General features: G+C 40.7%; 1 protein-coding gene across 1 annotated transcript in view; it reads right to left on the minus strand.

The window, feature by feature from the left end:
- The window catches only part of dachs (unconventional myosin-IXb-like dachs), a 113,082-nt gene extending 95,582 nt beyond the window's left edge, over positions 1-17,500 (minus strand). Inside the window, exon 1 of the mRNA XM_089241774.1 lies at positions 16,869-17,500. Within this exon, the coding sequence (XP_089097900.1) occupies positions 16,869-16,959 (91 nt within the window). The 5' untranslated portion in view covers positions 16,960-17,500. The remainder of the gene's footprint in view (positions 1-16,868) is intronic.
- Positions 17,501-18,956: the final 1,456 nt, after the last annotated feature.

Consider the following 18,956-nt stretch of genomic DNA (forward strand, 5'->3'; position numbering starts at 1 on the left):
TGGGGAAGGCACAATAATATTTGCCCCGGGCACCAACAATCCTAGTTACGGCCATGGTCAGAGGTGCCATGAGCAGGGATGCAAATGAAAATTTACTGTTATCAGAGGCGGGGGTGCTAGAGTATTCAATTTGGCTTGCCAGTATTCAATTTGGCTTGCCAGTATTCAATTTGGCACCATCCACCTTGTAGTTTTGAACGGAAAAAGAGTAAACTCAGTGCCCTTCCTGGTCCAGTACCCAGGGCACCGGGTCCTTCTGACTTACCATAGATGTGACCCTCGCAGCAAAGTATAATTTGGGGATCAAATTTCATTAAAATTAATGATAACGCTGAAGGTCAAAGAAGTGTCTCTCTAGGCTATGGCAGTATTTGTCAACCGCCGGGCCCTAACATTATTCATACCGAGCCGCGAGTGATCAACCGTTTCATTTTTTCTCATTCATTTTCCATTGGTCTTGTGTTTGACCGGGCCTTCCACTCACAAAAATGAATTAAACCAGGCCGCGGGCTTGCCAAGGTTGAGAACCACTGGGCTATGGTGTGTTCGTTAGGCCGCGGGTCTCCAGCTGGTGTTTCTTCCTACGGGTGCCACTGACATCAAAAGTTTCAGAATAACCCCTGTCCGAAAATTCAAATTCGTATCAGCGGTTTTTTTTTTTCGATGCGGCTCGAATATTAGAGATATTCGAAATTCTCAGCCCTAAAAGTGCCGTGAAATTATAAAAATGTTAGAAATCCTTTCTCAGTGGTGCTCGTCTGAAGTTGGTTATTTTTTTTGGTTCCTAACACCGAGGCAGTGCGAACCGGTCTCGAACACAGAGAACAATAGGCCTACAACGGTACAAATATTCCGTTATAATTCGAAATATAGATGACAGATGGCAATACTATAACAAGTATTAGGGCAGCTATTACAAGACGCGGGCCCGGTGCAAAAATATAGCGGGGCCAGAAGCGTCTTGATAATTTCGGGGGCCCTTAGCCCCGATTTTGTATATTCTGCTGAAGGGGGAATTGACATACGAAAAAATTCACAAATTATTTCAAAATAATGTATGAATTTTGTAATAATGTATGGATTTTCGGATACACACACACACATACACATTATTACAAAATATACAGGAATGCTGAAAAATATTCACGCAAAAGAAATATACACAATTAAATGCAAATTAACAAAAAAAATTAATGAAAATTTCGATGAATGTAAAATAAGAAAAATAATTGACAGAGATAGGCCTAATGACATTACCCATGAAAATTGAAAAAAGCGAAAGAAATAATGCCATTACCAGTTTTGCCAACAGTCAAAACATTTTCCAACTGTTTCTTCCTCAAAAACAACTAGAAACCGGGCTTAAACAACTAGAATTAATTTTAGTCATCATTTAGATTGCTATACGTCCCTTATTCCCCGGGACATCCCCGTATTTTCACGCAATTTAATAATAGAATACTAAGTACACAGACATTTTTTTTGAAAAATACTAGAAAAACAACTAGTAAAACAACAAGAAAAACTACTAGATGGGCATTTTTTCCACCTAAATGGGCGAAAAAAAAAGACCAGATCTAGTTAGAAAATAACTAAGTTGGCAACACTGGCCATCACCCATGGAAATCTAGAATAAGTGCAAGAAATACTTAAAATTGATAAAATTTCAGAACAAATAAAAAAAAAGTAATTCCATAATTGATGCAAGAGTTCTTAATTTATGAAAGAAATTATTATTACCGTAAGTGCGGGGGGGGGGGGGCGCGTCCCAGAACGCGGAGCCCGGTGCGACCGCACCTGTCGCAAATCCCCTAGTGGCGTCGCTGACAAGCATTAAACATAAACAAACTTTACGCTAAGTTCACAGCACATACACGCACAGCTTCCAGAATGGCCCAGGTTTTCTTCGATCACCTGCTTGTATATCTCCATTGAGACGGAGCGGCGAGCCATGATCTGGTTAAGATAAGGAATCCCTTCTCTAAACGTAAAAAAATAAAGCTAAGTATGGGGGGAGACACCCAGAACATTTTGCCCTGATGGTGATGTCGAGACGCCCCTAACTAAAAGCTAGATAAGACGGAGGATGAGAAAAGCAAATACAGTCCAAACAGCTTGGGCGTGGGCGAAGAAACACTGAGTTATGTGCATTACGAATCCATAAATGTCCCCTGCGCACAAGGAATTTTTAACTCTCATTGGGGGATTCAATACATTGTGTCTTTCAGTGGTCTTCAGTCTTTTCTATTCATGAGCACCGTTAACGAAATGCATGGCCCGCGGGCAAAATGCAACCATTGGAGTCCATCTGATGTAGCCCGCAACAAAGAACCAAACCAATCAAGTGATGCACGATAGATTATCAAATCACTTCAGGCACATTCACAGATCACTTAAGTATCACAAGGCAACATTCCCAGATCACTCGAGTGACCCGTGGCATATTCACAGATCATCGCGGCATATAGCGACCCATGGCGCATTAACAATTCACTGAAGTGACCTTCGGCACAGTTCTAGATCACTACAGCGGCCCGCGGTACATTTACAATTGCAGCAACTTGCGGTTCTGTTCCAGATCACTTAATTAAGTGGCCCACAACACGTTTTCAAATCAATGAAGTGGCCCGCATTTTCATAAAGGTTGAACACCCTAGCTGTATATTATCAGACCACGCATAACAGGTTAAAAAAAAGGGGTGGAACGTTGACTCCCCCCCCCCTTTCCTATAGGACGATTCATCAAGCTATAAAATTGGAAATACTGCACCATATATACGTAAGTTGCAAATTGTAGTGTAAGCTTCGTTTTTCCTTCCCGATTATATTTCTAATTCCAACGATGATTGATGACATTTATTTGATCTGACTGGGAAACGACCTTTTATTTTTTATTACCAGTGGAAAATGCTAGAAATTTTCATTCCGGAAATGTCTTCCACTGTAATATAACACTCCCTGTGATATCGGACACCAGCTAAAAGAGGGAAAAAAAAACTTCGAGAACCGGAAGAAGCAGACCAAAACGTACTGACCATTATCAACCTCTACATCCTGGTTAGAAGTTATTTCGGGGAAACCCTGGGTGAGAGAGAGAGACGCGTTGGGAACAACCTCCTAGAACAAGAGGCTATCGGCCTATAGTGACGGTCCAACGCATATTGCATCTAAAACATGCATGCATGCCTGTGGCACTCGAAGTTATATGATGTGGCCCACAGTGGAGCCGATATGATGAAAACATTCGGGTGGGGACTGTGTGAAAGTTGCTGGTTGTCCCGTAGTTGTTCGTTGCTGGTTGTACAGTACTCAAGCGCGTACGCAGGAGAGAGAAGGTGCATTGCATTGATTTTTCAGAAATTATTTAGGGGGGAGAGACTCAACCCTCTTACAAAATTTTTTGCGGGGGACCAAATGACCTCGGCCCCTAGGTTCCGGCACCTATGGTGGAACATGACTTCAATCCTAATTTTGTAAAAATGATCAAAGCGGCTCATTTATAGATCATTGTAGTGACCAGCAGTGCTTCTCCCCTCCACTCAAGTAGCCCGCGACACAGTTTCAGCGGCCTAGTTCCAGATCACTCCAGTGACCCGCGGCACAGTTCCAGATCACGTGAGTGACCAATGGCATAATTCCGGAATACTTAATCTGTTCGCGTCACATTTACCGATCACTCACGTGACCCACATTATATTTACAGATCCTTGAGCGACCAGCGACACAGTTCCAGATCACTCAAGCAGCGCACGATACATTGATAAACACTCTTTACAGCTGACTACTGTACTTTCATAGATATACACCCTGTAATAATTGCTTGTTTAAACCGCAGTTTCATTGTAACGGACAACCTGCGGCTCTTATCAAGTCCGTTATAACGAGGGACTACTGTACTTTATTTTCTTTGTTCCTTTTTCTTCACGCTGGAGGGGGGGGGGGTGATTCCCGAAAGATGAAGTAAATCCATCGTTCCCGTTCCCAAAGAGTAGTCACGCGTCCCCCACGCATGCAAATACGTATTGTAGGGATTCCCTCATTTTTCCCCAAGAAATATGAAGGCGGAAGAAACAGCGTATTAACTGATATTTCACTGCATCCGATTATTTTATAACTGGGCACGGCTCATCGAAATGATGAAACATTGTTTAAATAAAATTATAAAACGTGAAAAAATATCGACCGAAATCTATACGTGTAAAATCAGAAAGCATCATCCAAAGTCAGCAATAGATGACGCTAAAGACCGAAACTAATGCATCTTGGCACGCATTATTACAAAATATTTTTAAAATGAATAACATTAAAAAACAACAAAAAATTATATTAACCGATATTTGACACCATCAAATTCCTGCAAAAGAATGCTATCGAAATAATAACTGAAAAATATTCTGAAAAGATTTCTGAAAAAGAGACAAACGTATCGCTGAAATATGCATTGATTCAGAAATTAGTATTTAAAGTCTACAGCAGATGTCGCTAACAATTTTTTTTTAATGCGCATCAATCAAATCTGAAATAATTGAAGATAATTAGATGCCAGAGAAGCTTGATCACCCCAGCTCAGTATTTGGTAACCCCCCCCCCCATTTCCCCAATCATCACCTACATTCGCGAAAGTCAGACTGAGGGCAATCGACTTGTTGTGGAAACACGTTGATAATTCAAACCCCCCAATTTTGAGGGCAATCGACTGAGCCTCTTTTCTTGGTAGGCGTGGTCAAACTTGGATGCTGCCCAAGCAGACACTGAAGTTTTCAAAACTTATCAGCTTATTTAGAGCACCGTCTTCATAGATAAAGACGTGGTGAAAGCACAAGTGAAATTTTCGGAAGCTTAGAGGAGGCACGCAAACAGGGGGCGGCCCCCGAGAAAAAAATCTCTACCCATGCGCAAGCGCGGATTCAGAGGAAGGTGATGGGGGCGATCACCCTTCCCAAGAGCCGAATAATTTGGGAAAAATTTGTCTGTCCCGAAAAATACGTTGATCCAATGCACCTATACATAATCCGCCCCTCCTGCCACATCGTGCGGGACCTACTTTTCGCGCTTTCCGATCAAGTTTTTTTTTCCCTTTCAACTCGGATTCTAGAACAGAAGTTTAAAGCCCGTGACTGGCTCTATTTCGAGCCATAAGCAGGCATTAGGGCAGGGGGTCCCATGTGAAAACTCGGATTCTGTGTCCCTCCTAGATTGGCACACCGTGCAGGAACACGGCCCAAGAGATCAACACATTTTCATGGACCCCGAACCCGTTCGATTATTCCGGCCAGAAAAAACATACACAGAATTCTCTTTTCCATAAAGTGAAATGCGTTGATTCCAATCAACGGACCACAGCTAGGAGATCAAAGAGAAGGGACATAGACAATAGTATTATAGGTGATAGCGCGCAGCACAATAAAAAGTGGTTATAGAGGAATGTCGTGAATGCATGGGAATAAAATAAATAAGTAATAATAATAAAATGAAATTGAAGGTCTTGTGTGTCACTGCCTTATTATTATATTTTCTGGGAGGGAACATCTTATGGATCTCCTACTTGGCCAAGGTCCACATACGAATACGTGTCTGACCTTGGCCATGAAATGTCCGTCTTTCTTCTTCTTTTTAAGATTGCTGTTTTAATATTTCTCATCTCTCTTTTCTTTTCTCTAATCTTTTTACTTTCTTCTTCTTCTTTATGAATGGGCTGTAGAGAATTGCTCAGAGGATGGAATTAGTGCTTAGAAATAAAAAGAAAAGGTAAAAGACGAGGAGTTGTTGGTAAATGAGGACCGTTAAACATGAATTTTTTTGATCGTAGATAAGCGTTGTATACGTGTTTTCTTGAAGGTTGAATGGGATGGGACAAAGTTCCTTGTTCATTATCACGTCCTGAAAATATTATTTCATAGGGTGAAAACAAAATACAAGAATAAAAGTTAACGGACATTTTACTCGACGTATTTTAGTTTTATTCATGATCTAACGATTCATAACAAAATTGGTTTTTTTAAACATATCGCCATCACACCATGAATAATCCGGGCTCTTGTCTGGACAGGGAAACAACATTTATACGTACGCCTACATGTTTAAATTTTCAAGTTTAAATCCTTGTTATACGAGTAAAGGTCCCTGTCAAATATTTGGAGACTGTGCCACAAAAACAAATTCTAACTTGGAAATCAGTCCAAGATCCACGTTACGCTTTCTGACATGAAATGTTCTTTTTCCAGAGAATCATCAACTATAAAATTCTTACTTTTAAGTAGTTTTACAGCATGACCACTATAAGGGGGAAAGTTGATAGGGATCCGAGACCCTTGGAGTCCGCGGGAATTGATTTTATTTTAGTATTTTACATCTTAAACCTACCAGAAGACAAGTATAAAGGGGCCTGCTAAAAGTTTTGGTCTCAGGAATGAGATTAGAACATTCCGTATCCCGCAGCATCCGGTCTCCTACGGTGGCGTGAAAACCTGGACAGGGATCACAGCTACACACACATTTGCTATTTTTAATAATCTTTATCCCAAAAACATATTCTGCAACACGGCTATAATTTACCACCGTTTTACCTCTGACGAGACGGTCATGTCGGGAATGTGTTTTTCAGATACTGACTTTGCATAAATGTAAGTGTCCTGCATATTATTATATGTTCAGATGTTGCCGCATATATCTTCTAAATTGTAAATGAGAGAAACACATTATGTATAAACATATTTCTGAATGCAATTATTCAAAATTGTAAGCCTGTTACTCACTAGGGGGAGACGTATTTTAATGGACAGAACGGCTCGTATTGACATCTTGGAAACCCACAGAAAATCAAATTTAACTGACTATTGCTGTGCAACCTGTAGGTTCGAACCCCGGACTTGCACGATACGAAACACTGACGCATAGCACTCCTAAACCGATTTCACGGCACAATTCGGAAACAATTACCCAAAAGCAGAGAAACCTTAACCGAGATTCCGCGAGACAACGCCGGAGATTTCGCGAGAAATAACAATAAGCAACTAGTTCTCATAAATGCTCTAGGAAACTATTTTAGAGTACGTAGGTGTTTCCTAAAATGTGGGTAAGTGTTTCAAGGGTTCCACCTGGCTTAAAAACAGAGGACCCTGCTCTAAGAACACTTGCAGCTTTTATTTATCATACATCCTCATATTAAGAGTGTAGTGCTCTCAGCGAAACAACGAGCATTTGAAAATCCCCCCAGTACTTGATTTCATGGACCCTTCGGAGTCCGCAAGATATTGCTAAGGGGCCCGCGATGTGCGTTTCAGAAAAGATCAGAAATTAGAATGAAAATATTGTAATACCTATGCATAGCTGCCAACTTTTGAAAATGAAAATTCGGGAGATTTTCGCGCAAACCCGTATTTTATGCTAAAACCACTCCCTAATAAATACAATAGGGATTTTTCCAAATAAAATAGGGATTTTCCAAACATAAAAGTTAAAGCGTAGGGAATAAAATCCCTACTCAATAACTGAAGTCAAATTAAAATAAGGATTTTACACACATGGAAGTTAAACCCTTGGGAATAAAATTCCTACTCAAAAAACAAGTGAAATTGGAGGTAAAAACTTCAATGATGTAATAATCAATATTGTGTTCAATCAGAAACGCTGTGAACAAACATTCTGCGCGAATGACCCCAAAATCATCGGAAGATGAAAGAAAGCACCGTCAATTTTTGAAGAACACTGACTTTTTGTGACACTTGCTTGATGTCTTTTTTTTAATTTCACGAGTGATGATGGCAGTCTTTCCATGACTGATGTTCATGTCCGTAACACAACTTGTACGAAAAGGAAAAGTCGGCCCTCTTCTGGAACGTTTGATGAAAGGAAATTCATCGGAATAAGTATCTTTAAAATTGATTAAATATGTTTTTGTTCATCAGTATTCATGTTTTGTTATATCGCACGTACGTAACTTCAACAAAAGAAATTTTGACCATATGCGCGTCACTATAATCTTCAATTATTATTATCCAGGACTATTGGCTGCTAAGCCATTTCCCTGCAGGATAAGACAAACAACTTTCTTGTTACCATCAGAGGGTTTGTAAAACTTCCTTGAAAAGGGAATTTCCCCATTTACGACGTGTGACGTCATTTCGAAAAGGAAAAAAAAGAGGCTTCATGCCCCACAAGAAATTCCTTAGGGATTGTTTTCATAAGCGAGGATTTTTTTTAATGAAGTAGGGAATTTTTAGGGACAATTAGGGATTTTTGTAAAAATTCGGGAGATTTAAGAACTTTTCGGGAGGTCGAGCGATGAAGCTAAAATTCGGGAGATTCCCGAAAAATTCGGGAGACTTGGCAGCTATGCCTATGGCAGGAGTTTTCAACTCATTTTGATTCGTGAACACCACCTATGCCTAATATTAGAAGCGCACCACCTATGCCTAACATTAGAAGAGCACCACCTATGCCTAACACTATAGCAGAGCACCCATACAGAAACAACTTTGACGTATGGGGCTAAGAATATAGATTAGTAATAATGTGAAGAGCAACTTCTTGACTTGAATGATTTGATTTTGGTTGCCGATCAAGACCCCGCGAGCACGAAATCGGACACAAAGATAGAGCACTTTTGGTGACTTCCGTGATCGCAGTAGTGACTGGTGATCACAGCCAATAAGTTGAAGATGCCTGGTAGGCAGGGCCGGAACTGGGGGTGGGGCAGGAAGGGGGCAACTGACCCAGTCGGTAAAATTTATGGGGGCGGCAATTTTAGGGAGGAACAAAGAACACCGTCGTAAAACTATCAAATTTTAAAGTTGTTTAGGCGGCAAAAATCCTAGCTACGGCCCCACTGGTAGGTACTAATTGAAGACGACTTTTTTTTTTAAGAGTGAGCGAAATATTGCGTCACACAAACGTATCGCTGCAAATTCAAGGCGCCACGAGATCGGACAAATGTCGCGAGACATTTTAAAATATCATCTCCATTCCAAAAGTGCCGCAAAACATGAAACGTCGAGAAAATTCTGGGTTAAAACTAATTATTTACGTTTCTCAATTACTCCCTGAAAATAAATTCCCAAATAATGAGCAAAAAAAAAAAGACATTTAAAAATAACTCCGAAAAAAGAAAACAACGTCTAGCATTCAATTTCAAATAAGAAAACACTACAAAAGAATAAAATATTAATTAGTATGTATTAAAAAAAATGGAGTGTACAGTCTAGGATTCTAGCTCTGTCTGCCTGCTGAACCCTTTCTTTAAAAATAAATAAATAAATTCGAACCAGGTTTTTACTCTCCTTTAAAACCCTTCATTTTCAACAGGTTTTTCTTCTGTCTGTAAAATCATTCTTTTGCTGAAGAAACTCTCTCTCAACATTGATTTCTTTTTTTTTTTCTTCCCCCCCCCCCCTCTTTTAAATGCAAATGAAAAGCAAATACTTTCTTGAATGACCAAAGAACAGGGACATCGAACTTTGGACCCCGTCGTCCTTCACACCATGTCTTTTACCATCTACTTACTATACTTATTGAAGTTGGAGTATTGGATGGTGGGGGGGAGGGGGTCCTTCGAAAAGACATGTAATTTTCTTAGAATTTTGCGAAGAAAACTTCAGAAAAACAACTTTTGTTTTTCTTTTTAATACGGTTTTTTCCTTTTCTTTTCAGCAAGTTTTTGTGAAATGGAAACACGTGAACACACACACACACACACACACAAAAAGAAATAATATAATAATAATTTCTAGAGGGCTATTATAATAAACTAGATGGCACGAGTGACGTTAACCTTCCTATTTATAGAATTCCAGGGAAAAACTTGGGATTTTATTTTTAAAAAGGTTTTTTTTTTTTTAATTTTAAAAAAGAATTTTTTAAAATAATTTGCTGTAACGACTTCCCTTACCTCTCGAAATCTGTACACGCTTTTTCGAAGTTCCCTAAGTGTAACCTTGTGCCTTCCCTGGGCTCACTAAATGTAGTTGCGCCTTCTCTGGGATTCCTAAATTTAGCTATACCTGTCCTGGGATTCCTTAATATACCTGCACTTACCCTGAGCTTTCTAAATACAGTTGCGTCTTCCCCGAGATTCCTATACGTAATTGTGATAATCCTGAGCCTCCTAATTCCATTGTGGCTTTCCTGAGATTTTTAAATATATACTTGTGCTTATACTCTGAACTCCACAAGTGCAGTTGCATCTCTGCCCTTAGTTTGCTAAATGTACTTTCACTTCCCTTGAGCTTCCGAAATACACACACACATTTTCGCCTTTCCTGAGATTCCTAAATGAAGTTACACTTTCCCACAGCTTCCTGAATATATAGGTACGCCTTCTCGGAGCTTACTGAACTTGGCTGCGCCTCCTCATAGCTCCCTAAATGTTGCGCCTCGCCTGTGCTTGTAATTAAATATACAGTCGATCCCGCTTATAACGTTCCCACTTAGTACGTTTTTCCACTTGGTAAGACTTATTTTTGTGGTCTCAACCCCCTAACCAATTCTCATTAAGGATTCCACTTGCAAAGTTTTTTCATGAGTTTCTTGAAAATGCTATAAGCGGGATCGACTGTACTGGCACCTTCCTCGAGATTCCTAAATATACAGTGATTCCAACTGATGACGTTTTTTTCAAAAATCCTCGTAAAAAGCGGTGTAAATGGGAATACGCTTCAAACGGGAAACCTTCTTTTCTTGAAATTTTTAAATATAATTGTGCCTTTCACTGTATTTGATTGTTTTATAAGTGGGTACAACTAATCGAAATAATCAAGTATTATGTAAATTATTGAGAAATTGATATCTCGGATAAGAGAAATGATAAAGAGTGAAAAAATATGATCAAAATGTCTACGTTTAAAATCAGAAAGTCTCATCCAAAGTCAACGATAGATGACGCTAAAAATCGAAACTAATTTAATTTGGCACGCGTAATTGAAGCAAAGTTTATTTATCACGAAAAAAATAACAATGAATTATATTAACTAATATTTGACTGAATCAAATTTCTCATTTACTGGGTTTGACTGCAATAAATTTTATCAAAATAATAACTAACAACAAACATTTTTTTTTTAGAAAAAAAAAGAGACAAACATATTATACGATATGCTTCAATTCAGAAATTAGTATTTAAAGTCGACAGCAGATGTCACTAACGAATTATTTTTTTGAATGCGCATTCATCGACATCAGTAGGTAGCCCCCAATCATAATATACACCTACCTATAATCACAAAAATCAGACGGAGAGCAATCGATCTGTTGCGGAAACAAGAAAACTCCCCCTTTTCTATAGCAATCGTGGTGAAGCTGTACTTGATGCTTGCTGCTCAATGAGACACTAAAGTTTTCAAAACTTATCAGCTTATTTTTAGCACTGTTTTCATACAGTGTCCTACAATCGACTGACGGTTTTCAAAATGGGATAGCAAGAAAACGGTGAAAGATATTAAAGTCATGCTTGCAGAATATAAATGTGCAAAGTCAACAATTTCGGCTACGTCTTTCATGTTGCAAGGGGTTACGTAGTAATTAAAATAAAAAAATTAACTTTTAATATGGACACCCTGTGCCTAAAAGCCCAATTAGAAAGTTGTTGCCCTGTCTCTCCTGATGCCAACCAAAAAAAATAAAAATCCCCATTTCTAAGTGCACTATTCATAGAGATATCTGAATTCAAAAATCGAAGATAAGTTGGAAAAGAAGCGTTGTCCGTTAGTTTGACATGTAACATGAATGACGTGGCTGAAATTCCTGTGACTTTGCACATTTATATTCCGCAAGAATGACTTTAATATCCGTCACCGGTTTTTTTTTTTCTTTCCCATTTTGAAAACCGTCAGTCGATTGAGGGACACACTGTAGATGAGACTACAAAAATAAGTAGTACTAAGCGGGAATGTGTTATAAGTCCAACTTGTGGCTTCGACGAGACTAAGAAGCATACTTGTCCTCCCCCTGAGCTTCCTAAATATGTGGTTGCACCTTCCCTGAGATTTCTAAACGTAGTTGTGCCTTTTTCCTGGGATTACTAAATCTACTTGCGCTTACCTCCCCAAATGCACCTTCCCTAACATGGCTGAATATAGTTGAGCTTTCCATGAGATTCCTAAATACACTTGTGCCTCTCCGGATTACTTAATATACTCTCACGCCTCCCCTGATATTCCTAAACATGCGTGGTTGCACTCCCCCTCCCTCCCGTCCGAGATTTTCAAACGTAGTTGCAGCTTTTTCAAGATTCCTAATTGCACTTGTGCGCTTCCCCGAGCATCCGAAATATGATTTCGCCTTCCCTGAAGTTTAGTGAGCGATGTAGATTCCTAAATTACGAATTAGTATTACTCGGATATTTATTTACTTTCACACAAGTATTACGCAAGTTACAATACGTACAATACGTTACAATACGTACAATACGTTACAATACGTACAATACGTTACAATACGTACAATACGCAAGTTATTTTTTTCTCCTATTTATTTATTGAAGTATTTCTCCCATTTATTTGTTTTTGCCGGTCCGCAAAATATTTCTCTCGTCCGCCGGTCTGCCATTGTTGCTCAACTACTTTTACCGGTTCGTAGTTGTGAAAAGATTGAAGAGCACTAATCAGGAGTACGCCGTTGGCAGGGAAAATCTGATAGAAAAAGCATAATACAGTGCATGTTAACCATGAATGTGTGTGTGACAATTATAAAGCAGTTTCTCCTCTCACAGTTTGTCTGAGTCTTTTATATCAGTGCTCTTAAACGGCTGGTCGGCGGACCGCAAAAAGTTTGCCCAATCTATGTGGCCTATACGTGCTGAACCCATTGCCCTCGGAGTCATCCGGTGTGGCCTGCGACCTCAAATATAATTTTGTAGAAATGAACTATATAAGCGTCCTATTCTCATTCCAATGAAGTGGCCTGCAACACAGGCCGGAACTGGGGGGGGGGGGCAACTTCCCGGGTGGCAAAATTTAAGGGTGGAAATTTTAGGAGGGAACAGAGGACCGTTGCAAAATTATCGAATTTTAAAGTTGTGGGGGCGGCAAAAATCCTAGTTACGGCGCTGACTTAAGTGACTTGGGGCGCTGTCTGTTACGAATCACCGAAGCGGCCCACTGCACATCTTCGCTTGTATTAAGTGGTCCGCGGCACATTCTCAGATCATTCAAGTGACCAGCAGCGCATTTACAGATCAGTCAAGTGACCCGGGACACATTTACAGATCAAGTAATTAATCAGTACTGACCCGCGGTGCAGTTCCACACCATTTCAGTGACCCGCAGGACATTTACGATCACTTAAATTGCCTCGCGATACGTTTTCGAACCAATGAAGTGGCCCGCACTCTCAAAAAGATTGAGCACCCCTAATGTAGCTTTTATATAATTTCAGACTAGTTTTCCCCTAGCTGGTCAACACATTAGTTTTTGCTATTTATTTATTATCTCCTCCCGATCCACAAATTATTTTTACTATTTTTTTCACCGGTCCGCGAACTACTTCTCTCATTTCAGCCGGTTCGCGAAATTCTGTTACTGTTTCCACCGGTCCCCAGGTGTATAGAGGTTGAAGACATGGTCCCCACAAGGGGTGGGCTGGCAAGGCTCCAGCCCTGGGGCCCGGGACGATTTTCGTTATATTTTGTTTTTCCACGCTATAAATCCATCATAAAGGGGGGCCCAGTGAAAGTCTGGTCGGGGGGCCCGCGAAACACTCCAGCCTAGAGGGCAGGAATTCCAGTCAGGATGTGGGGGCCATGGTTGAAGAGTACTGTTGTTATATCAACTGACACATATGAGATGATTTACGAAGAAGAGCGTCTAAAATTAATGAAAACTCTATAGTTGATATCAAAATTGAAATAAAATATAAAAAAAGAAAGAAATTCAGCTGCGATGGCGGCAACTTCCTATTATAATTTGGCAGGGATGTAAAAATTAAACTGTTTATATACTGTCCGGCACACCAATCAAAAAAAACGCCAGAAATTAAAAATATCCACCTCGGTCTATTATGCCTAAACTAACCCTGTGACATTTGGATGAAAATTTGCTGGAACATCAGAGTTTTTAACAATCTTTATTTTATTGCCCTATTTCATTCTATAGTCATGAAATTTCTTTGAAAATTTGTTACACAAAAGTTCTATCATACATTACTTATGGTCGGCGAAAATCAAGAATTCAAGCAATCTTGGCAAATGACCATTTAATTCCCACATGGCGATTTTTTTAAATACAATAGCAAGAGGAGAAAATTTTGTTAATTAATATGTTCTTTGGATTTAGGGCCGTATAAAAAAATTTTCATTTTTATATTTTCACAAATTATAATTTTACGGTAGTCAGTACAATTTTTCATTTTCTTTGCTGATAAGGGGTCATTAAAATATTACGTCAGCATCGAGGGGGGTTTCGGATTTGCTGACTTTCGACAAGGGGGGGGAGGGGGTTTGAAGGTTGCTTACGTCATCAACCATCCCTTTTTGAAGATATGAAATATTCTAAGCTGCTGACGCAATTTTGTTGGCGAGGGGGAGAGGGGGGGGGGTTAAAAATGGCTGAAAATCTGCTTACGTAATACTTGAATGGCCCCTATCATATTTTGATCTAATTTCAGAATCAACAGTAAAATTCTTGTTCCTTTCACATACCATTTCACAGCCCCGTATGCATGCAACATTCATAGAATACTTTTGTATGTGTGTGTTACGACTAATGTCCGAAATCTAGCCAAATGCCCAGACTTCGGACATAACATACTGCATTCCTTGCTGTTCGTGGATCTTTCCGCCAGATTGTTTTTGTTTTTATTCCCCTCCTTTCATGCTGATTCTGGTAGTATTTTTTGTCATTGGCGAATAGAAAATGTTTCAGAACAAAGAGCAAAATTAAAATTTGGTAAAAAAATGTGTAATTAGCAGGGGGGAGGGGCGGTAGTTCCCCTCTAGTACTGGGCCGAACAGTCTTCTCTTAGGTAGATACTGAATCCAAAAACAAAGCTCAAGACTAATGAGTCGAATCCAATAAACCACATTTTGTAAGTGTGCCAACTATTCAAGACAGGTGTGTTTGGATTTTTTTTTTCAATTGAAATCTTCATAGTATAGGTACCGCACTAGCAACTTTTTTCATTACGGTAAATGGTTGTTCTAATATAAAGCGTGGGTTTTTTTTAATGTAATATGAGGGTTATATACCAGGGCCGCAACTAAACGCTCGGTCATCTGGGGGGGCAAGCACGCATGTGGGTACTTCTCTGTAATGTGGAAGGAGAAGTTGAAGGGTGAAATTTCCAACCCTTCTGGTCCGGCACCAGGGGTAGTGCTTGGTGCTCCGGGCGTCGCATCACTCTTCCACCAGGCTCAAGCCCTCTCAGTGACCAGCTTATATCCCCCTATGGGGGACAGAGAGGGGGGGGTCATGGTCGGTTTTGGGCATGCCAGAGCCGACTGCATTGCGGCCCTGAGGGAGGCTCTTCACAAGTGCAAAATTTGTATGTGCCCTTTTCAGCGATATTCCATATTTACTCAAGCTACACTAAGTCCAATCCAAAATTTATTCACGGCTCCCCAAGTCCTCTGATTTTTTATCACGGTAGTGCTCACAAAGACTTATATACAACCGAGTTTTTTCTGAAGTTAGGAAGTTCTCCTACTCCCACCACAAAACGTCGGTGACTCCCCGTGAAGGCGACTCATATTTGGAATCAGGGCTGTAGTGTGCCTTTTCGGGGCCCCCTCTAGAAAGGGTTATTATTATTGTGCAAAACAAATGTAAACTTTTGTGGGGATTCCCCCCCCCCATTCGGCTCGGGGCCCAAGGGCAGTGCCCCGGTTGCCCCAGCCTAGTTACGGCCCTGCTTGGAAGACCCTTGGACAGAAACAGTGGTTCTTAACCAGGTGTCCTTAGAAGGTTTTAGCGTGTCCTTTTGACAGATGTAGCTCGAGAAAAAATCTGCAGTGGGGGCTGATAGAGCTCCAGCCCGAGGGGGAGGGCAGAACGGTTCTTGTCTTCTTTTTTTTTCCACTAAACTTTACTACTTTGGCCCCGTGAAAGGTCCCAACGAAGGTGCCCTGTCGCTGGAAAGGGAACCGCTGGGGTGTACGATTATAACAACCATGATATAATAACATCCATCCCATAACTGTGGAGCTGGGGGGTGATCGCTCAAACCACTCAGCGGTTACGCCACTGCTTTCAGGGCTTGTTCCTCATAAGTTCAGTCCCTGGACGAATATAAATTTTTTGGAACCCCTCATATATCATGTGCTTTCAGGCAGAGGCGTAAGCAGAGCGCAGGACGTATGGGCTGGGCCTAAAATACAAAAAAGGGGGTTGATTTTGTTTGTGTCGGAGACTCATCAAGTTACCCCCCGACATACTGGAGGAGGGCCCCAGGCAGGGAGCGGGGACCCCGAGCCGGACTTTTCACCGGCCCCTTTTATAGTGGATTAATAGCGTGAAAAATAATGATAACTGTACCGGGCCCCAGGGCTAGAGAGCTCTGTTAGACACACTCTTGTGGTGTGGGGGGGAGGGGGAGCCATGAACTTAATTTAAGAATCGATGTATTTCTCATGATTAAAATTAATGAAACTATTTCACAGTGTTTTAATGCCCAAAGATGTCAATCAGAGGCACCGACATGAAGAAAACATTGGGGGTTGCTGCTGAAAGTTGCAGGTCATCCCGAAAAAAAGGGACCCCAGCGCGTACGCGGGAGGGAGAAGATGCATTGTTGTTCATTAATTATTAAGGAACTCAGACCCCTCATAAAATTTATTCGGGGCGGCTCAAATGGCCTCAGCCCCTAGGATCCGGCGCCTATGATGTCAGTAAATTGATACTAGAAGAATAAACAAAATGAGAGAAAGAAAAAGACATTCGTACCTTGCAGCTTCCTTTCAGTTTCCCAAAACTTTTGCAGTTCCGTAAAGTATTTGTCCAAAATGAAGACCTTAGAGAGGCCCAAGGTCGCCATTGCCCACCCGTGACCTCTTTACACAGCACCGGTCACATGACCAGAGTGATGACCACTGGCTACCGGTATCAAAAAACACAAACAAAAACAACACACTTCAACAAACCTAACCAAAAAACCAACCAAGTTATCTAATCCATCGAAATTCAACAAATCTTCGAATGTAAGTCTCTTCACTGGTGACTAAATGGCACTAGAGTTGTGACCCTTAAGGCACATGTATGGCACAAATTTGGCACTTCCGGATAAAAGTTGGAAAACAAAGTCAACGTCTGGATGTCTGTCTCAAACAAAACACAAACTAGATCATGCCGATGTTGAAATTCCAAGAATTACGAGTTACCATAGCTCTATTCATAGTAGACATTGGGAATAACAATGATGACACTTGTTTTTCACCTCAACCACTAAATAGATGGAAGCAGCAGCAGCAACCTGGTGACAGGCCCCTGCACCAGCAGCAGCACCACCAATACTAGCGCACCTCCACCAGCAGCAACCGTTTTCAACAACCTTCTCCATCCAACTAGTTTCTACTCACTCTTCTCTCTCTTTTCTCGACTTCAATAGCCTTCTTTAGCGAAGTGAAGTTAAGGGGAAAAAAAAAACAGAACCAATGAAAGGTTAAAGAAAATGCCGGCTTTTTCTTTAACGGCCCCCGGACCTCATTGCTTACCGTGGTGCCCCCTGTCTTGTATTATATGTATGTACTGTTTCCCGCCCGGCTTCTTTCCCCTCCCCCCGTTGGTGCATCTTTCTACGTTGGTCCCTCCGCCACGACCCGAACTACCACCGGCCGCACTGGATATAATATAATACCCGAGCGGGAACAAGATTTGTGAGGTCCCCCCCCCCTTTTTCTTATTTTTTTCTTTATTTTTTTCTTGTCTCTTCCCCTCCCGTTTTTCATTCTGAAAAAAATATATATAAAAAAAAAGTGAAAGGCCAAACGTCGGTGGCAACATCGGGACAGGTATGGACGAAGCCATTTTGTAGGGAAGGATGGATTGGTGGTGGTTAAGAAGACACAAGATGGCTCTCTCTCTCTTTTCTATCTCTTTTTCCACCTTTTTTTTATTCATGGTGTAGCATCATTAGCAAAGAAGAATAAAAAACTAAGTGAGCACTGTTTGAAAGTAATTATCACTGAAAAAAAAAAACGCATCTCGAATTGTTATTTTACTTATTTCTTTTTTTGGCTTGTCGCTTATCATTATCGTGCCAGTGATTATGATTATCAAGCGATTTGACATGCTCTGAAGATTATTAATACATTTTTTTTTTTTTTTTCCGTTCTATTATTTCTAGACTTGTAAACATTACTATTCGGGAACTGGATCCTCAAGGATAGCCAAGGTGTGGATGGATCGAGCAGGAAGAAAAGTCGGTCCTCAGTGGCTTTTTTTTTTGTTATCTCTGTGATCCATATTCAGTCATTAGGGAATTCCACTGCGTTAAGTAAGTCAGGTGTGGATTCAGAGGGGTGCGATGGCCCCTCTCAAGTGTCGTCAACACAATGGAAATGTTCACCGTACGCCCAGAGGTGGATTGGTAGCTTTCCCAAATGTGGGCTATTTAAATTTTGCTGCCATCCTCCCGTTGTAATTTAATGTTCTTCACTTATGATTTGACACCCTTCCGAACTTGTCACTCTGAAATATAACCAGCTTACCATCCGGTAAATACGCCGCTATGTACGCAAATTACTCCTGTTAATTCGTTCACCCTTCCCCGACACATATATAGCTTGAGTTTTCACCGAAACGACGGATAACGGGGGGCGGGGGGGATTAACCATTAAGAAAAATAAGCACGTGCTTAGGGCATCAGGAGAAAAGGAGCACCATTAAAAAAAATCAAATGTGCAGTACATTTTCTCCCAACATCAACTATCCAGTACAAAATCCTAAAATGTTAAGAGCACTTGCAGTTGAAGAAAGGTTGACTAGTGCTAAACCTAAGAAAGGGCAAGGAGCGGAGGGGGGAGGGGAGTCTGA

Source organism: Pholcus phalangioides, unplaced genomic scaffold (genome assembly GCF_987345545.1).
Source record: "Pholcus phalangioides strain wild (caught in Gottingen) unplaced genomic scaffold, Ppha-v1.0 ptg000014l_1, whole genome shotgun sequence".
In the NCBI taxonomy this organism is placed as follows: Eukaryota; Metazoa; Arthropoda; class Arachnida; order Araneae; family Pholcidae; genus Pholcus; species Pholcus phalangioides.